At 52.1% G+C, this 24,391-nt stretch overlaps 2 protein-coding genes across 3 annotated transcripts in view; one reads left to right on the forward strand and one right to left on the reverse strand.

Annotated features, from left to right (window-relative positions):
• The first annotated feature begins 612 nt into the window (after positions 1–612).
• Positions 613–7,532, forward strand: RPS9 (ribosomal protein S9). Of its 2 annotated transcripts, none has more exons than XM_081512360.1 (5): positions 613–643; positions 822–1,023; positions 1,229–1,351; positions 6,268–6,454; positions 7,287–7,532. In XM_081512360.1, exons 2-5 carry the CDS (start codon positions 927–929, stop codon positions 7,462–7,464), a joined length of 585 nt encoding a protein of 194 aa, XP_081368486.1. In that variant the 5' UTR covers positions 613–643; positions 822–926; the 3' UTR covers positions 7,465–7,532. The 2 variants fall into 2 exon arrangements, with proteins under 2 accessions (XP_081368486.1, XP_081368487.1); XM_081512361.1 differs by having other exon boundaries at positions 902–1,023.
• Position 7,533: 1 nt separating this feature from the next.
• Positions 7,534–24,391, reverse strand: part of LOC145514487 (leukocyte immunoglobulin-like receptor subfamily B member 3) — a 28,334-nt gene continuing 11,476 nt past the window's right edge. Inside the window, exons 7-16 of the mRNA XM_081512333.1 lie at positions 13,431–13,715; positions 12,978–13,283; positions 12,427–12,708; positions 11,759–12,058; positions 11,187–11,231; positions 10,279–10,395; positions 9,574–9,607; positions 9,452–9,492; positions 9,207–9,259; positions 7,534–8,540 (exon numbers count right to left, since the gene is read on the reverse strand). Of these exons, the coding sequence (XP_081368459.1) occupies positions 8,394–8,540; positions 9,207–9,259; positions 9,452–9,492; positions 9,574–9,607; positions 10,279–10,395; positions 11,187–11,231; positions 11,759–12,058; positions 12,427–12,708; positions 12,978–13,283; positions 13,431–13,715 (1,610 nt within the window). The 3' untranslated portion in view covers positions 7,534–8,393. The remainder of the gene's footprint in view (positions 8,541–9,206; positions 9,260–9,451; positions 9,493–9,573; positions 9,608–10,278; positions 10,396–11,186; positions 11,232–11,758; positions 12,059–12,426; positions 12,709–12,977; positions 13,284–13,430; positions 13,716–24,391) is intronic.

Raw genomic sequence — 24,391 nt, forward strand, 5'->3', positions numbered from 1 at the left:
AACCCAGGGATCGAACCCAGGTCTCCCGCAATGCAGGCGGATTCTTTACCGACTGAGTCGTCAGGGAAGCTCAGTCATTATCAGTAATTTATTTTCTTCACAGCAGCAATCTGAAATGATGTTATTATTTTTACCCCCTCTTCCCTTAGGCTCAAAGTTTCACGAACAGAGGGGCTGTTGAAGGGTTCAAGTTCTGATATGGAAAATGATTTTTTCTTTTTTATTCATGGATATAACAGGGCATCTCTTGGAAGGAGCTTTGAATTCGCACAGCTCCAGTGCTCTGGACATCTTTTTAGAGAGACGGAGCGTGCTGAAGTCTAGCGGCGGTGGCGGTGATTACTCCAACTTTATACCGCGACTCAGACGTTAGCTGAGTGGTGACTTAAGTCACTCCCCGAGGGCGGAGAGGAGCCCTCACGTCGCACCAGTCTGATCACTAATCCCTCATCAGCCCTCCCGCTTTAGCACGCCACTCTGCCCCAACCTCTCCTCTTGACTGCTTTGTCCGCCCGCCAGGGCCTTTTCTGATTGGTGCAGACTTGCGCTGTGCGTGGTGACGTCACAAGAGGGCGACGTTTCTATAAGAACGCGGCCGGCGAGCGCGTGCGCCTCTTTCTTGGTTTCCAGAGCGTTCGCTTAGGTGAGCCATGTGGCCGTGTTCTGTATTTTGGGGGTGGGTCGTGAAGTCGTGCGGGCTATTCGAGCTTTAATGAGTACGCTAAAGCAGTTGGAGGTGAAATGAGTGTAATTGGAAAGTTGTAGAAATGAGAGTCGGTTATAAAACTCTTCAGGGACGGTTCTCGCGATATCTTCCCTAGGCGCCGCGAGGTTCATAGCGTAATTCCGGGACTGCGCAGGCGCCGCCGAGTCCTCACAGGCCGCTCTCCTAACTGCGCAGGCGCAGACGGGCAAACAGGGCCAGCATGCCGGTCGCCCGGAGCTGGGTTTGTCGCAAAACCTATGTGACCCCGCGGAGACCCTTCGAAAAGTCCCGCCTCGACCAAGAGCTGAAGCTGATCGGTGAGTGGCTAGAGCTAGGTTTCTGTTACCGGGCTGGGGAAGCTGACCCATGGGTGAGGCCGCCCACGTGCTCGTTCTGTTTAAAATCTCCAGTGTGTTCACCCCCTCACCCAGTTTCGGGGTCGTTTGTTGTTTTTCTGTATCCCGAAATCACTAATCTTTTTTCACTAGTCCATGGGACTGAGCTGTTTCACTCATTCTGCAGGCGAGTATGGGCTCCGGAACAAACGTGAGGTCTGGAGGGTCAAATTCACACTGGCCAAGATCCGAAAGGCTGCCCGGGAGCTGCTGACGCTGGATGAGAAAGACCCGCGGCGTCTGTTCGAAGGTGTGTCTCTGAGCCCCCAGGAGAGCTGCTGCTGTTCTTCCTTCTAGGGTTGTGCAAGACAGGGAACAAGACGTTGGATCCAGCCTTTAATAGGAGTTAGGGGTAGGAAAAGAGGCCTGAATCCGAGTACCTACCTTTTTTCATATCTATGACTGGTTTATTTAAACATTGAGAATCGGTTTCCAGTAGATTAGAACTAACAGTGCCAAGCATTGGGCACCTGGTTATATCTGTACATAGTTCAACAGGACAGTATTGCTCCTTATGTTCTGGTTCCCTGCTAGTGGGACTAGTCAGTGAAATTTGAGAAGTTCCACCCAGGATGGAACTTCAGTGTGTATATTTGCCTTCTTTAACACGATAGTGAAGGACATTTAGTCAGGGTCTGAACAGTAGAGGACCTGTGGGTTTCACGGGAAAGAACCGTTCCAGGTGATCTTAGAGGGAATACAGATCATACCCTATGATTTAAGATTAAAAAAATTATGGTGCGGTATACTTGACAAACTACCATCTTCTAGACTCTTAAGGTCTAAATGTCTGCTTTAAGATGTGAGGTTGATGGGCTTTTGGAAGGGACGATATCACTCATATTTTAGTAGGACCAACCTCTTAGGTTGTCAGATGGTGAAGACACTAAGAAAGCTGGTACTTGATGAGGCTCACTGACTATCTTTTTCTAAGCTCTTGGTGTACGTTATTTAATTTGCACAAGTAGACTGGCAGGGGTACTGATCATAGTCTTCAAATGAGCAAGTGACCCGAGACTTCCCCCAACAGGTGGGGCTGCAGAGCCTGTGAGCTCCGGGTTGGGAGTTAAAGGAGGCTTCCAGATGACGCTTAGGTAACATGCCTAAAGTTGAAACAGTTCCTAGATGTACGAGTAGTCAGTCAGCTTGCTTAGTATTTGTGATACATCGTATGCTGGCTGTGGAAGAGCTTCATATACAGTTTGTGATTCTAACAGATGGGAGTCTGGCTGTAGGTGATTCTGTGTCTGTTTTTTGTAACAACCTTTTATTAGGATAAACTTTACACGACAGGAACAGTATCTAAAATTTGTTTTTAGTTACCTCTAAAATTGGCCATTTCATAGTTATTAGCTTGATGCTGCTTTTGGTCTGACCCTAGGAAATGTTGATTCTATTGACAGTCAGGAGGGGCCTGAGCTAACTTGGGCAGCTGGCTTTTTATTTTCAGTTGGAGTGGTCTGATTTTTCTCCCAAACCGTGATTAAGGATGGAAGTGCTCTTACACTTCTGTTAAGCATGAGTGCTCATCCACAGTAGAGGTTGAGAAAGGTTTGGAGAGGTGTTGGACTAACACGGGTTCATCACTTGGATCTCTCCCAGTTCCAAGGATGTGAGAGGTTTTCATTCTTAACCTTTGTTAGTTTGGAAGCTCCTTTGACACTCAGGAGAATTCAGGAATCTCCCTAGTGGATGTTGGCATTGGGTGGAACCCAGTCCCAGAGTCTGGGGGAGAGACCTCAGCTTGTTTTGGTCACGGGAACTTGCTGAAGAGTTAATCACAGAGGAACTTAGGTGCTAAGCAGTCATGTGACAGATGGCACGGGGCAGGGTTGAGCAGCGGGTGTCCAGGGATTACTTGGTTCTCCAGGGTGGAAGCAGCAGGTGGTCCCCTTTGTACTGAATGAAGCTAGATTGCTGTGGTGGGGAGGAGCCTGGGAGCTCTGAGGTGTTTGCTCACTGCCGCAGCTTGGCCTTGTTTGAGGTCCAGCCTTTGCCACTAACCTGTGAGTCTTATCTGACAAAAAGAGTTATTGGTTCACTTCAGTCACTCACTCACAGGTATCAGCTCTCACCTCACACCAGCACAGGGTAAAGACCAAACCCGGGTCTCATCCATCCATCCATCGCAGGCAGATTCTTTACCCTGGTGTGAGGTGAGAGTTGATAACCTGTGAGTGACTGAATGAAATGAGTAACTCTTTTGGTCAGATAAGACTCACACCTTAGTGGAAGTTTGATCCTTGGGTCAGGAAGATCCCCTGGAGTAGGAATGGCAACCCACTCCAGCCTATTCTTACCTGAAGAATTCCATGAACAGGGGCCTGGCTGGGTACAGTCCCTGGGGGTGCAAAGAGTTGGACACAACTGAGTGACAGACACATCATATTAGAAACAAAAGCACTTAAATGCTTGCCTCATGCCATAGAGGCAAGGGCCCCTTGGCCATTGAGGTGCCCACTGGCATAGTTTTTTTTTTTTTTTAAAAAAAAGCAACTTTGATTTGGCCGATTCTGATTGTTAATTCTTTTGGCCAAATGAAAGCCATTTATCAGTTTTTAATAGTTGGACACACTTGTTGAAGGCTGCAAATTTATCAGTTTTATTTTTGTCTTCACATCCAGTAACAGTTTTCCTGTATTGATGGCCCTCCCCACTATTAAAGGATGTAGGTGGCTTAATAGTAAGTGAAATACGTTTCTGAAGTAATACAGGTTGAATTATTGTCAGGTGTCTATTTTCTAACGTAAGCACAAAAAGACATGACTTTTCCAAACTGGTAGATAATTCCAAACTCACTTTTGTTTACCTTTGGGTATGTTTTGTAATATTTGATTATTATGTTCAGTTTTTAAATTGTATAATTTATAATTTGACATTATTAGTACAGAACAGAATGATATATTTGTATATTGTGAAATGACCTCCATAGTAAGTCTAGTTAACATTTGTCACTATATATCATGTAAGACTTTCTCTTGAAATGACAACTTCCAAGGCCTTGTGGTTTTGATGTTTGTTTCTCTAATTAGTGATGTTCAGCACCTTTTCACGTGCCTGTTGGCCATCTGTATGTCTTTGGGAAAATGTTTATTCAGATCATCTTCCCACTTTTTAATTGAAGTGAGTTTTTGTTTTGTTTTGTTTTTGCTGTTGAGTTGTATGATCATTATATACTTTGGGTACTAACCCTTTATTAGGTATGTGATTTGTGAATATTTTCTCCCATTCTGTAGGTGGTTTTCATTTTGTTATGCTCTGCAGAAGCTTTTTAGTTTGATGTGGTCCAACTTGCTGATTTTTGCTTTCATTGCCTTTACTTTTTAGAATTAGATCCAAAAAAGCATCTCCAAGACTTAGGTCAAGGAGGTTACTGCCTATGTTTTTTTATAGGAGTTTTCATGGTTTCGGGTCTTACATTCATGTCTTTAATCCATTTTGAGTTTGTTTTTCCCTCTGCTGTACAGCTTAAGGGATCTTCATTCCCGGTTGTTTAGTCGCTGAGTCATGTCCAACTCCCAGTGTACCCCATGGACCATAGCCTGCCAGGCTCCTCTGTCCATGGGATTTCCCTGGCTAGAACACTGGAGTGGGTTGCCGTTTCCTTCTCCCTGGGATCTTCCCTACCCAGGGATTGAACATGTATTTCCTGTGTTGCAGGCATATTCTTTACCACTGAGCCCAGGGAGCAGCCCCAGCCACTGCAGTGAAATGAAATCACTGAGTCCTCACTGCGGGACCTTCTGGGAATTCATGATTTTGAGTTAACTTTTGTGTACAGGATAGGATAGGGCTTCAGTCTTGTTCTTACATGTGTCTGTCCAGTTTTCCAGACACCGTTATTGAGAGACTCTTCTTTCCCCATTGTAGATTCCTGGCTCCTTTGTTGTAAATTAATTGACCGTTTATATATATGGGTTTATTTCTGGTCTCTATCCTATTACTTTCATCTGTTTTTATGTCAGTGTCATACTATTTTGATTACTATAACTGTGATGTATACAACTTTGTGGGGGTTTTTTTTCCCTTAGTTTTTTGTTTTTGTCTTTTACAACTTTGTTTTTCCTTAAGATTGGCTTTAGCTATTCAGGGTCTTTTCTGGTTCTGTAAAGATTTTAGGATTGCTTGTTCTTTTTCTGAGAAAAATGGCATTGGAATTTTTATAGGGATTGCCTCGAATCTGTATATTGGTATAAGTAGTATGGGCATTTTTTTTACTGCTGTTCCAGTCTATGAGCACTGAATTTCTTTCTGTTTGTGTCTTTAATTTCTTTGACTAGTGTCTTGCAGTTTCCATTGTACAGACTTTTCACTTTTTATGCAGTTATAAATGGGAGAATATCCTTGACTTGTGTTCAGTATTTATTCAGTGCGAATTAGTACCTGGGGTGTTGAAAAAGGTATAGTATGTTTCTCCATTTAGATTCTTCTTGGCTCCTAGTCCGCTAGGAAGACTGTCATCACAAAGTCAGCCAGCTTTCTTTCAGGCTTTGCCTGGGGGCAAGAGGGGGCTGGTGGTAATGGTGCTTTTAGGTGCTAATAAATGACTGTCCTCTGTGATGATAACCAGCCCAGGGAGTGCGAGCTGGCAGCTGGCAGCGTCCCAGGAGCTCTCCTGAGTGGAGCTTTGGACGCCTACAGGCAAGGCCTCCTGAACCTGGAGTTGTTGGGTGCCAGGTAGAAGCTGACACCTGCTGGTTTACTTTACCAGGCACTGAGGTTATCCTCACCATCTTTTTAGTAGAAAATCTTAGTGATAAAATGAGTGACAAGTACTCAGCTCGAATGTATGCCGAGCCTCTTCCGGGGCTGATGGGTACTGATGCTGTTCCAGTGTCAGATGAGGGAACTGGTTTGGCCGTGTTTGATTAGCAGGGCTTCTTGGACTCGAGCGTACTGGCTTGTCGCCCCATGCTGGTTACGGGAGGGCTAGTGGAGGGGCGGCAGCGCGTAGACTCACACGGCTCTCCTTGCTCAGAGGAGCAGAGTTGCGGGTCGTCGCCTCCCCCGGGGGGTGAGGGCTCCGGGAGTCACGGTGGCTCATGCGGTAGCGCCTCGAGTCCTGTATCAGTGAGCTCTTCCTTCCTGCTTGGGCCCCGCACTGGGGTGTGGAGGTGCCGGATTTGAACCGGAAGGGCGAGACAGGCTTCTGTGCCCCCTCACCAGGTAATGCCCTGTTGCGGCGGCTCGTCCGTATCGGGGTGCTGGATGAGGGCAAGATGAAGCTGGATTACATCCTGGGCCTGAAGATTGAGGATTTCTTGGAGAGACGCCTGCAGACCCAGGTCTTCAAGCTGGGCCTGGCCAAGTCCATCCACCATGCCCGTGTGCTCATCCGCCAGCGCCACATCAGGTACCGCCCTGGGGCTCCCGGAGTCTCCCCCACCCTGCCCCTCTGAAGGGACGCCCTCGCTGAGCCCACTGCCCCTGTCTTCTGTGCAGCCCTTGGAGGTGATGGTGTGAGCTCGCCTTAAGGGGACAGATTGGTCCCTACAGACAGCTCATGGGGGAGCTGGGGGCAGCCTCACCCCCCAGAGCCCTGCGCAAGGGTCACTGCGGCTGGAGCCGTACACCTTGCGAAGGCTCCGCCCGCCGAGCCGGGAGCTGGACAGGTAACAGCTCCTGGTGTCCCGTGGAGAGCCGCCATGGGGGCTCAGCTGACTTGGGTGGGTTGGGCCCTTGTGCTCACACAGTGCACTCTCCTGGCAGCTGCCCTGGTGAAGAGCAGAGGCCAGATGGGCCTTTTTCTGGGTGCTCAGTTTACCCTATGGAGATCGGGCCCCGGTCACGGGGGCTGTGTAGTGAGCGGGCGGGATGTGTGCACTAGCCTCTCAGTAGCCCCTGTGACTCGTGGGCAGGAGCCTCTGCTGCATGTCTGAAATGAAACTGCCCGGGTCCTTGGGTGCCGCTTCAAAGACCGTGAGCGGACCCCCGATGGAGACTAAAGCTCAGTGAGAGGTGCACGGTTCGCAACTGCCGCCCACTTCAGGGTGTCGAGAGCAGGCCTCAGTGTTAACGCGCTGCCACCCCCTCGTTCATGCCGGGCCTGGAATCCCCCGCCCTCCGTAAGCTGTGAGCGAGTGTTCAGGACACAGGGGAGCTCCCGAGGACCAGGAGCGCGCGCGCGGCCCTTGGAGCGGCCCTGCCAGCCGCGGCCCCGCCCCTCACCCGCCGCTCCCCCCCAGGGTCCGCAAGCAGGTGGTGAACATCCCGTCCTTCATCGTGCGCCTGGACTCCCAGAAGCACATCGACTTCTCCCTGCGCTCCCCATACGGCGGGGGCCGCCCGGGCCGCGTGAAGCGGAAGAACGCCAAGAAGGGCCAGGGCGGGGCCGGAGCCGGCGACGACGAGGAGGAGGACTGAGCCCGGGCGGCACCCCTGGGCTGGCGGAGCGGCTTGTGTGCCCCAGATAATAAAGCGGGATAGCGATACTGTGGGGCTGGTGTTTACTGCTGTCTCTCCTTCCCTGCCCTGAACACACACCCTTCTGTAGCGGCAGTGGGGGCCGCCGCCTCGAGCTGGTTTCCACACGTGCTCAGAGCCGGGTGAGCTTTGTTCCCGTCTGTGGAGCCGTTCCTGGGTGGTGGGCCTCGTTCCCCTTAGGCCTGGCTTTACTGTATCCTGACAGACACGTCTACACATCACTTCATCACACTTCCGGGGGACCCACAGTACGGGCAAAGACAGAACGAGGAGAATGCTCAGCCAGGAACTGCCCTGGCGGTCCCAGTGATCCTGATGCCTTGCACTGCTGTGATGCAGGTTCATGGTCAGTCCCTGGTGGAAGAACTAATAAGCCCCTGCTCCCACAGGGGAAGCCTGTGCTTCCCAGTGAACACCCAACAGCCAAAAACAGTTGTCAGTGAGGGGGTCATTTCTGAGACAGAGGAAGGGGGAACCCTGCCCCCGCCCCCGCCCCGTGTTTGGGGTCTGGAGGCGTTCGTGGTCAGGAGGGAAGCAGGCTTCCCTTTTCTTTGTTGAGCTGCCCGGGGCAGGAAGGGGCTTGGTCTCAGGAAATGAGAAATAGGGGATTGAGCAACCCCAACAGCTGCAGGCATGCGGCACCCAAGTCCTGGCTCTGGGGGCTTGGGGCTCTGATGTCGGTTCAGTGGCCATTCTCAGCTCAGCATTTGCCAAGTCGCTGTGAAGCATGCAGCAGAGTCCTCGCAGCCTAGCCTACCTTCGGGAGGTCCCAGAGCTGGTGTCAGGACTCCAGGCTGGCTGGGGTTGAACTGAGTGTCCGTGGGGGCAGCTCCTGGGGTCCCTGGAGGTGGGGTCTGGGTCGTCCTGGGCTAGTGGAAGGCGAGAGCAGCATACACACTGGGCTCTGCTGGGCGCTCCCCTGACTGCGGGTTGGGGGGTGCAGTTGCCCCCTGTCTGATAGTTGAGTGGTCCAGTTGGGCATAGGTCACATCCTGGGAGGCTTCAGATGCAGCAGCCTTTGGGGGGTGTAGAGAGAGGGCAAGGGTGTGAGGTGGGCAAAGCCCGGGGGCCTGGGAGGTACGGATGCACTGCTTGAGGCTCCTAAGTCCTCAGGGCTCTGCTAGCCACGGTGGGGGGGTGAGGGGGGTCTCGGAACCCTGCCCCACTCCAGTCCCTGTAGGGACCCTCAGGAAGGAGGGAAGTGAAGCCGGTTGAAATGCCTGTGATGGTAAGTTGGATGCTGGAGGAGGTCGGGGCTGGAGATGGGAATTGGATGTGGCCCTCCTCACGGAGGGACAGTCAGACCCCATTGCACCCCACAGGAGAGCTGGGGGTCAGCAGGGTGGCCACGGGAGCTGGTCCTCACTCCAGGTAACAGACAAGGTTCACCCGACTGGGGACAGATGGCTGACAGCTGAGCGAGGATCTCAGAATCCTCTGGATGTTAGAAGGCCCCCCCTCTGGCCCTGTCTCCAGGCCCAGGGCTTGCATGTAGCCCGTTTTGGGGGGCACAGACCATTCAGCCCTGCCAGCTCAACCTGAGGGTTCAACAGCCCGCCGGAAGGAGGACCCCAGGTGTGAGGCTCGGCAGCCCAGGGAGCAGGTGCTCGCGGAAGGGGCTGCGTGGCCTCGGGGTCAGTGTCCTGCCTTCTGTGCGTGAGTGAGGAGGCTGGGGGTCTCACCTGACTGTCCCGCGGTCTGCCGTGCTCCGGCTGTGCATCTTCCATGACGGCACCTGGGGGGACAGGACAAGGGGGCCCCGGCTCCTGCTTAGATTCCCTCGCACCTCCCACAGCAGATGTCCAGAGCGGCTCGGTGACAGGGCCACCGCCACCCAGCTCTCCTCCCAAGCCCAGAACCACTTCCAACCGATGGCGTGCACTGCCCGCCCACCCTGCCTCCAGGACAGCGCCCCCCTTCCCCTTACAGTACAAGCTCTCCTCTGGGGCGTCAGCAGCCAGGCTGGAGCTGGGGAGGAGAGAGCAGTGTTGGGGTGGTGAGGGAGCCCGGGGCAGGTGGTGGGGTGGGAGTCTGTGGGAGAGGTCTCACCTCGTCTGCTGGCCTCTGTCGTCAAGCACTGGTGCTGCAGGAAGACGGAAGTCAGCCTCCAGCCCACCCCAGAGCCCTTCTCTAGGGTTACAGAAGATCTGCAAGGGTCTTCGGGTTGAAAAAATGGTCATCCCTTCCCTTCTCCACGAAGAATTCAAGAGAAGGGCTTCCCTGGTGGCTCAGTGGTAAAGAATCCGCTTGCCAATGCAGGGGACATGGGTTTGATCCCTGGTCTGGGGGGATTCCACATTCCACGGAGCCATCAAAGCACAACTAGTGAGCTTGTGCTCTGGAGCCTGGGAGCAGTGACTGCTGAACCCCGCGCACCCGAGAGCCCAGGAGCTGCGGCAAGAGGAAGCCGTCGCAACGAGGAGCCTGAACCCCGCAAACAGAGAGAGCCCATGCACAGCAACCGAGACCCAGAGCAGCCAATAAAAAAATAAAATTCAAAAATTATTAGAAAAAAATTCGAGAGCTCTAAACCATAAAATACAAAGGTTGCGTGTATTCTCAAGCGTCGTGTAAGCTTGAAACCATCAGGGGGCGCTCTCGAATGCCCACTTGTGCGCTCACGTTGAGTCTCTTCCTTTTAGATTTCTCCGGGGAGACGCTAGAGCACTTCTAGGACCTCACTCCTTTTTTAGTTTGGCTGGTGCCCTAAGGCCGCCGCCTCCAGGGGCCCTGATCACCCGGGTCCCTACTCACCCGACTTCCTGCGTCTGTCCTGACCCCGGTGTCGGAGGAAGAGGACGAGGAGGACGAGGACCAGCAGGATGAAGGTCACCGAGACCCCGATCAGGACACTCAGGTACCACGTGAGGCCTGGGGCACCAGAGACGTCTGAGTGAGCCAGGATGCCGTTTAACTGATCACCTACTGTGTGCGGACTCGTGCTGCGGTCTGTGCATCCATCTCCAATCCACCCCACCCATTTTACAGAGGAGGAAACTGAGGCACAGAGAGGGAGATCACGGGCCCCAAGTCGCCCAGCCTGCAGGTGGCAGAGCCAGGACTGGAACCCAGGACTGTGGGTTCCCTTGTGTTTTTTAGAATTAGTTTTTATTTTGTTTTCGTGCTTTCACTTCCAGGCAGAGCACCAGTTCAGACAGGAGCGTCAAGCCCAGCTCTCTGCCAGCCCAGCCAGATCTGTCTCCCACCCTGCAGAGGCCTGCCTCCCCCTTCTCCCGCGCCCACCACGGGCCTGCGTGGACGTGGAGTGTGTGTCTGGGAGGGGCAGTGGGGAGGGCTCTGGCCTTCCTGAGCCCTAAACAGGCCCTGCGCTGTGGGCTGTCGTGTTGAGGAAGGAGGTGGGAGGCCCCTTCCGTGGAGGGTGGGCTTGGACCCTGGGAGGAGCACAACTGGTCCAAGATCCCAAGGTAGGAAGTAGCGGAGCTGTGACCCCCACGGCCGGCTCTTTCCCTGGCACCAGGGCTGCTCCTTAGGGGGCCGGAGAGCTCGGACCTGGTCCCCATCCAGTGTCGCCGTGTCCCTGTCCCCGCCGTCGAGGCTGATGCCAGTGAGAAGGGGCTGTCCTGAGGCCATTAACTCGGGAAATGACGGAGCCCCGACAGAGCTGCTCCCACCCCCACCACCCTGCAGAGAGCCTGACTCACCCGGGCCTGATTCCAAGGCAGGGAGGAGCTGATTCCCGGAGCCTCCTGGGGGTCAGGGTGGAGATGAGCGGAGGCCTGCTTCCCCCTTGTCAGCCCTGCTGCCCTCCTCCAGCTGGGCCCCAGCACCTCCCTCTCCTTCACCCCCCACCCTTCCTCCACCCGTCTCAGCCCCGGGAGCCCCGTGGTCCCCCCGGGACACCAGCTGAGCCAGGGCCTGTCCCCCGGGGCCCTTGGGGGCCGCGGGCTCTGCTAGCCCTGTCTTGTGCTGCTCTCTGGGCGCGGGGCCACGAGGACTGGGGACCAGAGGAGGGTGGGGACCGGGGGCTCTGGCCTTGAGTCCTGCTGGTCAGCCCCGAGGCCTCTCTGGCTCGGCTCCATCACCAGGAGCGGGTCTGGACGCCCGGGATGAGGGCGCAGACGGGCAGGGAAGGGAGGCCTCTGGCTTTTCCCGGCCCCCTCAGAGTTGATCCCCGCCTTCTGTGACCCCCACCCCACTCCCACCTCAGCCCAGAGCTCCCCTGGGGACGGGGCCCTGGCCTGACCCGGAGGACACAGAGGGCTGGGGCCCTCACCTGAGACCAGGAGCTCCAGGGGGTCGCTGGGCAGGGACAGCAGGTAGGGGGCGGTGCTGTGTGCGCTGTAGCACCTGTAGGTCCCACTGTGGGCCGAGGTCACAGCACTCAGGGTGAAGTTGGCCTGAACGGGTGGAGCCGTGTCCTGCAGACGAAGGTGCTGGGGAGGAGCGAGCGACCCCTCCTTGGACAGGTGGAAGGTGTCTGACCAGACCTCAGAGCGACACTGCAGGGTCACGTTCTCTCCCCGGGGCACTGAGGCCCCTGGGCGGGCGGAGAGGGAGGGCGCCTTGTACAGTCCTGGGGGGAGGGGCTGTGTTAAAGGGGGACCCCCGCCCCAGTGACCCCAGGTGTGGGCTGGGCGGGAGGGCTTCCTGTGCACTCCTGGGGGAGGACGGGGGTGATGTGTAGAGAGCCCCTGCCCACACCCCAGACCCTGAGCTGAGGGGCCTCCCTGTGAGCCCTCCCAGCTCCTCTCAGCCCGTCTGTGTGGGTCTCCTTAGTCTTCGTGCCTCTCACTCCTGTTTTCACGTTCCCCTCCTAGACCCCTGCCGCACCGGGGCCTCTGCTCCAGGACCCTCTCCCCAGACCCGTCACCACCAGAGCTGACCCTGGTCCAGCACCCTGAGCAGACAGTCGGGACCTGGGCCAGGACAGGGGCTCCTCACCCGCGATCAGGATGTCCAGGGGGGCGCTGGGGGCCGACCACGCGTAGGAGAGGTTGTGTCCGCTGTAGCATCTGTACCGGCCCCCGTGGGTGCGGCTCACACGGCCCAGGGGGAAGTCTGGGCTCTGCTGCCCTTCTAGACGGAGGGGCGAGGTGAGCCCCTCGTCCTTGGTCAGAGCGAAGCTGCCAAAGCCGGCCTCTGAGCGACACTGGAGGGTCAGGTTGTCCCCGGGGAGCACGAGCGAGCCGGGCTGGGCGGAGAGGGAGGGCGCCGTGTACACACCTGGGGGGAGGGGCTGTGTTAAAGGGGGATCTCACCCCAGTGACCCCAGGTGTGGGCTGGGCGGAGAGGGAGGGCGCCGTGTGCACGCCTGCAGATGGGCCCAGAGGCCCGGGGCTGCGGAGAGAGCTCTCCCTGTTCCCTCCCCAGGCTCCCGCCCGCGTCCTGCCCCACGAGACCAGTGTCCCTGCCCCCGTCTCCCTCAGGGCTCATGGGGCACAGGGCTTAGGTCAGGGGTCTGTCTAGGAAATAGAGGGGCCTGGGGGCCTCACCTGTGACCTGGAGATGCAGAGGGTCACTGGGGTGTGACCACAGATAGGGCTGGGTGCTGGGAACATCATAGCATCTGTAGGTCCCCCCGTGGGAGGTGGTCACGGGGCCCACAAGGAACACGGCCTGTTTCCGCCCATGGGTCCCTTGGTTCCTCAATGCCTTGTGTCGGAGCGGGTCGGGGCCTGCCTCCTTCAGCAGGTGCAGGGTGCCCGCTGCATACTGTGAACTGCACGTGAGGGAGACGCTGCCTCCTGAGGCCACCACAGGGCTGGGCTGGGCGGAGAGGGAGGGCGCCTTGTACAGTCCTGGGGGGAGGGGCTGTGTTAAAGGGGGACCCCTGCCCCAGTGACCCCAGGTGTGGGCTGGGAGGGGAGGGGCCCCCTGAGCCCACACTCTGCTGCTCTGCCCGTGAGGTGGAGCCCACGGTGGGAGGGACCGGCCCGCCCTCTTACCTGTCACCATCAGGGTCAGGGGGGCACTCCGCTCTGACCAGCGGTTCCTGCTGTGATATACACACTGATACCGCCCGGCATTACTTGAGCTCAAGGATTCAAAGTGGAACCCAGCCTTGTTCCTGGAGCCCTGTGGGGCCTTAGCCTCCCAGTATACAGAGCCCCTCCCTTTATACAGATGGTAGACGTCCGCCAGCAGAGACCCCTGACACCAGATGGTCACTGGGCTCCCCTGGGCGACCACGGTGCCTGGGTCGGCCTGGATGGAGGGTTTGGGGAGAACCTCTGGAAAGGAATCAGACCTGAAGAGTCAGAGCACCTTCTCCCCCAGGTTCCCCAGCTGTCACCCAGGCCCCTCCCAGATGGGCCACCAGCAGCCCCGACCCGCTGTGCTCCCCAATGACCAGGGGTGTGGGTGGAAGCAGGAGGTCTGGGGGCTCACCTGGCTGTCCCTGGTCCCCCAGGCCCCAGCACAGCCCTGGAAGAGAGTTCCCTGTGAGCGCCCAGCCCCACCACATGTCCTGGACGCTCCAGGTCTGCTCTGCGCCGAGGGCTGGGGTCAGATCCACGCTGAGGACATTCCCCTCTCCCCCAAGAAAGTCTGTCCCCACCGAGCCTCCTGCGTCCTGGGGCCTCTCAGGGACCAGATGTGGGAGGAGAGGGGTGCCCACCCCCTCCCTTCCCCGAAGCTCACCGAGGCAGAGAAGGGCGGTGAAGGTCAGGGTCATGGTGCTGCCTCTCATGGTCCCCAGCAGAGCAGGTGACTACAGAGACCTCGGAGCCCGCAGGATGGACAGACGCTCTGGGCGTGAAGGTCCAGGCTCGGTGGCGCACGTCTTGGGTTCCTCCTGAGCCTCGCTCCGCTCTCCCTAAAGGGTGGGGCTGAGGCGACCGTGGTCTCTGGGGGCCTTTCTGACCAGATCAGACTTACCGACACCTCCCCCCACCGCCGCCACTCTGCCTGCCTGTTCTGCCTCCTCCTGTGCCAAGTCCGGACCCGGAGAGTGACCTCACGTCCCACAGTGCGAGGCTGCAAGAAGCCGGACAGGCCCCGGAGCCATCTGAGTTCTGTCCCCGTTCTTACTCTGCCTCCCACAGGGGTTGTGTGATCTTGGGCAAGTAGCTTCCCTTTCCTGAGCTTCTGCAAACGTTGTCCTTTCTTCCGTCAGCTAGTCCAATTCCTCAGTACTTGTTGGGCAATGACCATGTTCAGCCATGGTGACAGAGCCTGGAGTTTCCTTGGTGACGCCAGCAAATTCCTTCCCTGGACTTGTGGGGCTCAGATGAATAAAAACAGACATGACAAACTTTTACACGGCAAACAATTCAGCTTACTCTTGTGAGACTGTTAGGAGTTGGGAGAAAACAGGGAACCATGAGTATCTTTAACAGGTAGACGTCATGAAGCCTGGGTCCTGGCTGGGAGGTGTGTCTGACGGGTGGAAAAGCAGGGGCTACTAGCTCAGGGGCGGCGGTGGAGGCGGCGGCATCCCAACCAGGCAGACTTTGAGCTGCTCTCAGAATTGAGAACAATGAGGGCGAAGGCAGGGGCGTTGCCGCGCTGAGTCTTGAGCACCACATAAGTGTTTCGGGTTTTATCTTTAACGCAGTGGGAAGGTTTTCCGCAGCAGACAGTATGGATTGACTTCTAGCTCAGAAAGATGACCACCATGTGAAGAGTGTGACGCAGGAAGTCTCTATTGATAATGAACCCCATTCACAGGAAAATGCCAACGTTGATCTGGCTCCTGGATGGCGTGTTGACCAGTGTTTTAAGTCGTTCACATGGATAAACCTTACATAAACCTATAACTCGAAATATATTTACACTGGGCTTCCCTGGTAGCTCAGACGGTAAAGTCTACCCGCAGTGTGGGAGACCCAGGTTCGATCCCTGGATCAGGAAGATCCCCCGGAGAAGGAAATGGCAACCCACTCCAGTATTCTTGCCTGGAAAATCCCTTGGACAGAGGAACCTGGCGGGCTACAATCCATGGGGTTGCAAAGAGTCGGACATGACAGAGTGACTTCATATATTTTACACTGGAATGAAAAAGGCTTCTTGGTCCGGCAGCTTGGAAGGGACTGGGCCCTGTTCAGATTGGCTGAGGGGGTGGTCTGTGGAGGCACAGAGATGTTAAATAGGTCTGTGTACGTGAGTGCTTGGGGATATGTGGTTAAGTGTGATGAGTTTGGTCTAGGAGGGAGAGCTGTTCAGTGGGGCTGAGCTGCCACAGCCTGGAATGTGGGGCGGTGCACCTGGACCATGTCTTTGAAGGTGGAAACTGTTGAAAGGATTTTGAACAGGGCAGGCTCAGACCTGATACGACGATGGGAAGAGTCCTTTTGGAGGTGGTGAGAGATGAACGGGAGTAAGCCGTGGGGCCTGGACTGGAGGACCGGGAAGGAGGCTGATGTGACGACACAGACAAGACGTCTGGGGGCGGATCAGGGACCTCGTTCAGAAGGGCGCCAGGGGCACAGTGGTGTGGACCTGGTGGTTGGGTGCGAAGTGCGGCAGGCCCGGGAACTGAAGGTCTTCCCCTGTCTGCCTGGGTTGCCTGGAGGCGCCAATGGGGCAGTCATAAATAGGACGACCCTAGGAGAGAGAGACGCATGGGGGATGCTCGGAACACTGATCACTGTTGTTTAGCATAAAGCACAGCCCTCCCTCCTGACCTGGGATGGTGGCTTCTCGTTTCCTCTGCACTGACTTACTTGTTTCTATAATTCAGCACCATCTTTTCTCATTGCCCTTCTTCTAAACCTCTGAGTCATTTCTGCCTCCTCAGTGCCCCTTCTTACCCTGAGCAGAACTTTTCATCTCATTCTGCAAATTCTTTCTCTAGGCAAAGGGGAAGAACACAGGCTGGAGGCAAAAGTTTTTAAAAATGAACACGGACCCAGAATCTCTGAGACAATCACTGATCGCCCAGCAAAAGGAGAAAGATATCAATGAAGAAAAATAATTTTGAGGAGGTAAATACTGACCATTTTACAGGTTTGATGAAAGCCATAAGTTTACACGTCCAAGATGCTCATCAGATAACCTTCAAAAACGATGCCCAAACATCACAATCATATTCAAATCAGTGGGGAAAATTTTTTTAAAACCATGTCCACACACGTCACAGTCAAGTGGGAAAAAATTGAAAGGATCCAGATGAAAGGACCAGGTTACATACAGAGGAAGAATGATTTGAATGATTTCAGATTTCATATCAGAAGCCACTATGGTCTAAGACGGATAGTTCTGAGAGACGAGAAGAGCCAGCGTGGAATTCCTCTGGGTGTGTTCTTCAGGGATGAAAGCACAATAGTCACTCTGAGAGGGAAGAACACTGAGAGAGTGTTGTCTGTAGACCTTCTTTAAAGGAATGGTAAGGCTAGTTCTTCAGGCAGAAAGGAAATAATTCTCGAGGGAAACGTGGAAATTCAACAATAAAGGAAGAACAAAAAGTGGTAAATATCTAGGTAAATGAGATAGCATATGTTTCTCATTTCCTGTATATGTGACTGGTGAAAGCAAAAATAACAATGCTTGGTGGGGTTTTTAATATACATATAATAGATGAATACATATAACAGCTATAGCATGATGGAAGGTGAGGGTGAAAGGATCTGTGTGATAAGGTTTCCATGTTTCTCTTGAGGAGATAAAATATGAACTCTGTGTGGACTCTGTGGAATTAGGTGAATATATTATCATGCCCAGAGCTGCCACTAAAAAAACAACATGTGAAGATTTACAGTTAGAGTACTGACAGATATAACAGAGTACTAAAAAAAAAACTCCACAAACCCAAAAGAAGACAGGAAAGGGAACCCTGAAGAGCAAACACTAGAGCGGCAAAGAGAAGACAATAAAAGGTTAAACCCGAGCAGGATGAAAAGGCGGAAAGATAGGACACTGAAAGAGGATCTCCCCAGGCCAGTAGGTGCCCAATGTGCTGCTGGAGATCAGTGGAGAAGTATCGCCAGAAAGAATGAAGAGACGGAGCCAAAGCAAAAACAACCCCCAGTTGTGGATGTGACTGGTGATAGAAGCAAGGCCCGATGCTGTAAAGAGCAATATTGCATAGGAACCTGGAATGTTAGGTCCATGAATCAAGGCAAATTGGAAGTGGTCAAACAGAGGAGATGGCAAGAGTGAGCGTCGACATTTTAGGAATCAGTGAACTAAGATGGACTGGAATGGGTGAATTTAACTCAGATGACCATTATATCTACTGCTGTGGACAAGAATCCCTTAGAAGAAATGGAGTAGCCATTGTGGTCAACAAAAGAGTCCAAAATGCAGTACTTGGATGCAATCTCAGAAATGACATAATGATCTCTGTTCGTTTCCAAGGCAAACCATTCAATATCACGGTAATCCAAGTCTATGCCCCAACCAGTAACGCCGAAGAAGCTGAAGTTGAACGGTTCTATGAGGACCTACAAGACCTTCTAGAACTAACACCCAAAATGATGTCCTTTTCATTATAGGGGACTGGAATGCAAAAGTAGGAAGTCAAGAAACACCTGGCGTAACAGGCAAGTTTGGCCTTGGAGTACAGAATGAAGCAGGGCAAAGGCTAATAGAGTTCTGCCAAGAGAACACACTGGTCATAGCAAACACCCTCTTCCAACAACACAAGAGAAGACTCTACACATGGACATCACCAGATGGTCAACACCGAAATCAGACTGATTATATTTTTTGCAGCCAAAGATGGAGAAGCTCTATACAGTCAGCAAAAACAAGACTGGGAGCGGACTGTGGCTCAGATCATGAACTCCTTATTGCCAAATTCAGACTTAAATTGAAGAAAGTAGGGAAAACCACTAGTTCATTCAGGTATGACCTAAATCAAATCCCTTATGATTATCCAGTGGAAGTGACAAATAGATTTAAGGGACTAGATCTGATAGACAGAGTGCCTGATGAACTATGGATGGAGGTTCGTGACATTGTACAGGAGACAGGAATCAAGACCATCCCCATGGAAAAGAAATGCAAAAAAGCAAAATGGCTGTCTGAGGAGGCCTTACAAATAGCTGTGAAAAGAAGAGAAGTGAAAAGCAAAGGAGAAAAGGAAAGATATTCCCATCTGAATGCAGAGTTCCAAAGAATAGCAAGGAGAGATAGGAAAGCCTTCCTCAGCGATCAATGCAAAGAAATAGAGGAAAACAACAGAATGGGAAAGACTAGAGATCTCTTCAAGAAAATTAGAGATACCAAGGGAACATTTCATGCAAAGATGGGCTCAATAAAGGACAGAAATGGTATGGACCTAACAGAAACAGAAGATATTAAGAAGAGGTGGCAAGAATACACAGAAGAACTGTACAAAAGAGATCTTCACGACCCAGATAGTCATGATGGTGTGATTACTCACCTAGAGCCAGACATCCTGGAATGTGAAGTCAAGTGGGCCTTAGGAAGCATCACTATGAACAAATCTAGTGGAGGTGATGGAATTCCAGTTGAGCTATTTCACATCCTGAAAGATGATGCTGTGAAAGTGCTGCACTCGATATGCCAGCAAATTTGGAAAATTCAGCAGTGGCCACAGGACTGGAAAAAGTCAGTTTTCATTCCAATCCCAAAGAAAGGCAATGCCAAAGAATGCTCAAACTACCACACAATTGCACTCATCTCACATGCTAGTAAAGTAATGCTCAAAATTCTCCAAGCCAGGCTTCAGCAATATGTGAACCATGAACTTCCAAATGTTCAAGCCGGTTTTAGAAAAGGCAGAGGAACCAGAGATCAAATTCCCAGTATCCACTGGATCATCGAAAAAGCAAGAGAGTTCCAGAAAAACATCTACTTCTGCTTTATTGACTATGCCAAAGCCTTTGACTATGTGGATCACAATAAACTGTGGAAAATTCTTCAACAGATGGGAGTACCAGACCACCTGACCTGCCTCTTGAGAAATCTGTATCCAGGTCAGGAAGCAACAGTTAGAACTGGACATGGAACAACATACTGGTTCCAAATAGGAAAAGGAGTATGTCAAGGCTGTATATTGTCACTCTGCTTATTTAACTTATATGCAGAGTACATCATGAGAAACGCTGGGCTGGAAGAAACACAAGCTGGAATCAAGATTACCGGGAGAAATATCAATAACCTGAGATATGCAGATGACACCACCCTTATGGCAGAAAGTGAAGAACTAAAGAGCCTCTTGATGAAAGTGAAAGAGGAGAGTGAAAAAGTTGGCTTAAAGCTGTTTCAGAAAACTAAGATCATGGCATCCAGTCCCATCACTTCATGGCAGATAGATGGGGAAACAGTGGAAACAGTGGCTGACTTTATTTTTTTGGGCTCCAAAATCACTGCAGGTGGTGATTGCAGCCATGAAATTAAAAGACGCTTACTCCTTGGAAGGAAAGTTATGACCAACCTAGACAGCATGTTAAAAAGCAGAGACATTACTTTACCAACAAAGGTCCGTCTAGTCAAAGCTATGGTTTTTCCAGTAGTCATGTATGGATGTGAGAGTTGGACAGTGAAGAAAGCTGAGCACCGAAGGATTGATGGTTTTGAACTGTGGTGTTGGAGAAGACTCTTGAGGGTCCCTTGGACTGCAAGGAGATCCAACCAGTCCATCCTAAAGGAGATCAGTCCTGGGTGTTCATTGGAAAGACTGATGGTCAAGCTGATACTCCAATACTTTGGCCACCTCATGCGAAGAGTTGACTCATCAGAAAAGACCCTGATGCTGGGAAGGATTGGGGGCAGGAGGAGAAGGGGATGACAGAGGATGAGATGGTTGGATGGCATCCCCGACTCGATGGACATGGGTTTGGGTAAACTCCGGGAGTTGGTGATGGACAGGGAGGCCTGGTGTGCTGCGATTCATGGGGTCTCAAAGAGTCAGACATGACTGAGCAACTGAACTGAAACCTAAATACAAACTTGTCAGTAATTACATTAAATATAAATGGCAAAAATGCAATTAAGTGGCAGAGATTGTAAAACTGGATTAACAATAAGGAAGACCCAACAAGTGAACCTCTTGAGGTTCACTAAATACAGTGGTATAAATAGGTTAAAAGGATGAAAGAATGTATTATGCAAACATTCATCAAAAGAAAGCTTACGTGGCTGCATTAGTTTCCTATTGGTGTTGTAACAAATTACCATGAACTTAGGGGCTTTAAACAACACAAATGTGGTGTCTTCCTGTTCTGGAGGTCAGAAGTACAAAGCCAGCCCCCCCCCCCCCAGGCTAGAGCCGAGATGTCTGCAGGGCTGGTTGCTCTTAGTGGCTCTGCAGTGAGACTGTGTTTCCTTGCCTTTCTCATCTTCCAGAGTCGGCCTGCAGTACCTGGCTTGTGGGCCCTTCCTTCCATCACTCCAACCTCCGCCATCAGTTTCCTATCCCTGACTCTGACCCCCTTGCCTCACTCTTACAAGAAGCCTTGTGAATACACTGGGCTCCCCCAGATTACCTAGAATAATATCCCCATCTCAAGATACTTGCTTTAGTCATGTCTGCAGAGCCCCCTTTGCCATGTAAGGTAATATATTCATAGTTTGCAGGGACTAGGGCTCGGATATCTTTGGGACAGCAAGGAAGTGGCATTGCCTTCCTCAGTGGCTGTGCTGTGTGAGACACTACAGTGAAACACACCAGAGACTGTAGAGCAAGAAGATTGTTGGGGGTGAAGATAAGAAGGTCAGCTCGTCAAGAAGACATCGTAACCCCAAACGTGCGCACACAAAACCGCAGAGCTTCAAAGTACTGAAAGCAGAGACCGACAGAAAATGAAAAGACAGATGAATTGACAGGTATAGTCAGGGACCTTAATACTCCTCTCTTGGTAGAGTAAGCAGATGGCCAGTTGGCAAGGGTATAGAAAACCTTAACCATACTATCAGCCAACTTGACCTAACTGGCACACAGAACACATTCAACCAACAGCAAAATGCACTTTTTTTTCCCAAGAGTACATGGAATATTGGCCAAGGTAGTCTTTATTCTTGATTGTTAAACAGCTTATCAGATTTAAAAGAATTGCTATCACTCATGACTTCTCTTCTGACCTTATTGGGATTTAAGTTAGAATCTATCACCAGAAAGCTATCTGGAAAATCTTCAGCTCTTTGGAAATGAAACAACACACTTCTAAATAATCCAGAGCACAAAAAGGAGCTCAAGGAAAACTGGAAAAATATTTTGAACTGGATGGAAATGGAAATACACTGGCCTTGTGGGACGCAGGTGAAGCAGTGTTCAGAAGGAAAGTGAGACCAGCAAGTGTTCATATTTTAAAAAAGAATGGTCTCTAATCACGAACTTAACTTTCCATTTTAAGACACAAGAAGAAGAGCAGACTCACCTCAAAATAAGCATAATAAATAATAAAGGATTCCCTGGTGGTCCAGTGGTTAGGAGTCCACCTGCTTATGCAGGGGACACAGGTTTGATCCCCGGTCCAGGAAGACTCCACATGCCACAGGGCAACTAAGCCCGTGCACCCTGGTGCCCCTGCTCTGCAATAAGAAAAGCCGCTGTGAAGAGAAGCCCGTGCACCACAAGTAGAGAATAGCTCTGCTCACGGCAGCTAGAGACAGCCCGCACGGCATCGCAGACACAGCATAGCCATGAAGAAATAAATAATACTTTAAAAACGGTAAAGGGCAGAACTCCATGAAACTGAACACAGAAAAGCAATAGTAGGAATGAATGAAGCCCAAGGCCAGTTCTTTAGAAAGGTCAGTGAAATTGACAAACCACTAGTCAGAGAAACCATGGAAGAAAGAGGGAAGACACCATTTGCCAATATCTGTAATGAATGACAGGTTATCACTACAGACCCCACTGACATAAATAGGGTCATAAGAAGAAAATAAGGAACAATTCTGTGCCCATGAATTTGGCAACTCTTGAGAGATGCAGGCTGCCAAAACTCACTTGAGAAGAAATAATCTGAATATTCTTAAAAAAATATTAAAGCAATTTAATTTATAGTTAAAAAAACTTTCCAACAAACAAGAAAGACTCCAGGGCAGAATGGGCTGTACTCCTAAACGTTTAGGGAAGAAATAATACAGTTTTATACAGTCTCTTCCAGAAAACAGAAGGGAAATAAAGCCCTGTGCAGCAGTTTTACGAGGGAAGCATTGCTTCAAGCTCAAATCAGGAAAAGGAAAGAGAGCAGCAGACAGTACACCTCAGGAAGACAGATACAAAACTTCTCACCGAGGTACCGATAAATGAAAGCCAAGCAAGTCTGAAAAGGACAGCACATCACAACCAAGTGTGGTTTGTCATCAGATGCGAGGCTGGGTCAGTATTTGAAAACCAGTAAGGTTAATCCACCAGGTTAATAGATGAACAAAGAACACCCACATCATTACATAAGTTTGGGCATCAGAACCGTTTGATAAAATTAGTAAAATGCCCAGCTCTGTAGGAATAGAAGGGGACCTCTTTAATCAGATTGAGAGCATCTGGGATCTATGTTTGTTGGTGCTTAGGCGCTAGGTTGTGTCTGACTCTTTTGTGACTCCCTGGACTGTAGCCCACCAGGCTCCTCTGTCCGTGGGATTCTCCAGGCAAGAACACTGGAGCGGGGTGCCATTTCCTGCCGCAGGGGGTCTTCCTGACCCAAGGATGGAACCTGTACCTCTTGTATGTCCTGCATCAGCAGGCGTGTTCTTTAGCACTGAGCCACCTGGGAAGCCCCCGGAGCAGTTCTCTAAGTAGCCTCTGGGTCTCAGTTGCAGATGGTAGGTGTGATGGTGTGAACCCATAGGACTAAACCTCACCTCTGCCGCTGGGGCTTGCTGAGAATTCACGCAGCCTCCACTACACCCGGATATGGGGATCCCGGGACTGAAGCTACTGCAGAGCCCCGCCTTGGGGCTCCACTCAGATCCACCAGCTTCTCAGTCACGTGAGAAGTCACTTGTTTTCCCAAGGGTGACATATGCTGCTTCTGCGAGCCAAGGACACCCACCCAGAGCTGTGCCTGTCTTAGGGTTAGGTGTTGCAAGGTGCAGTGGCCGGTGGCTTACTACCCAGAGTGTCTTGATAGCCTCCGAGAACAGGACCTCTGTTAACCTCCCTGCTTTGGGACGCTCTGGATTGCTGAATTTCTTTCTTCTTAAAAAGCAGAAACAAAACGACAACTCCCACCTTTTGTAGTATATACCAGGGTTACCAGAGTACTTGCTGCCCCCTACCCAGCAGGTCCAGTTAACAAGATGTCATCGACGCTGCAGACAGATGGGACGTTCTGCCCGATGTCAGGAAGCCGAGGGTCGCTTTGGACTGTGCTGTGAGGCGGAGAGAATTAATTTGCCTCCGGACAAAGTGTGGAGTGGACTGCAGTCCAGCCTAGGTGAACACGAACTGCTTCTTAGTTACCAGATCCACAGCTGCGCAAAAGTGCGCCAAGGTGCCTAATTCTGTTTTGGGGGAAGTACCCATCCCACACAGCAGCTGCGACAGGAGCTAGTGCTGGGTGAAGTCCAAGGCCCGCCAACCAACCTCACCCATCAGGTTCTGCAGAGGCCAGGCTGGGTGCTGAGCAGGCGCGGTGTGTCAGCCCCACCTCCCCACCTAAGTCTTTGCAGGCGGCGCGGACTCCTGCCATCCCACCTGACTGCAGCGTTGCTTTTGATTGCCTATGGACTCTGGGATAGGAAAGGTACATCGTTTTTCCTTTTTTTGTTCTAGCCAGTCAGCTTGCAGGATCTTTGTTCCCTGCTGCTAAGTCGCTTCAGTCGTGTCCGACTCTGTGCGATCCCATAGACAGAAGCCCACCAAGGCTCTGCCGTCCCTGGGATTCTCCAGGCAAGAACACTGGAGTGGGTTGCCATTTCCTTCTCCAATGAGTGAAAATGAAAAGTGAAAGTGAAGTCGCTCAGTCTTGTCCGACTCTTAGCGACCCCATGGACTGCAGCCTACCAGGCTCCTCCGTCCATGGGATTTTCCAGGCAAGAGTACTGGAGT

Source organism: Giraffa tippelskirchi, chromosome 7 (assembly GCF_054371585.1).
Source record: "Giraffa tippelskirchi isolate mGirTip1 chromosome 7, T2T-mGirTip1v1.2.pri, whole genome shotgun sequence".
Lineage (NCBI taxonomy): Eukaryota > Metazoa > Chordata > Mammalia > Artiodactyla > Giraffidae > Giraffa > Giraffa tippelskirchi.

Bases quoted from the DNA above. Each gene is read 5' to 3' on its own strand.
- RPS9 (XM_081512360.1), top strand. From the start codon at position 927: ATGCCGGTCGCCCGGAGCTGGGTTTGTCGCAAAACCTATGTGACCCCG. The intron at 1,352-6,267 runs GTGTGTCTCTGA...CCCCCTCACCAG, and splicing joins CCCGCGGCGTCTGTTCGAAG to GTAATGCCCTGTTGCGGCGG. The intron at 6,455-7,286 runs GTACCGCCCTGG...GCTCCCCCCCAG, and splicing joins ATCCGCCAGCGCCACATCAG to GGTCCGCAAGCAGGTGGTGA.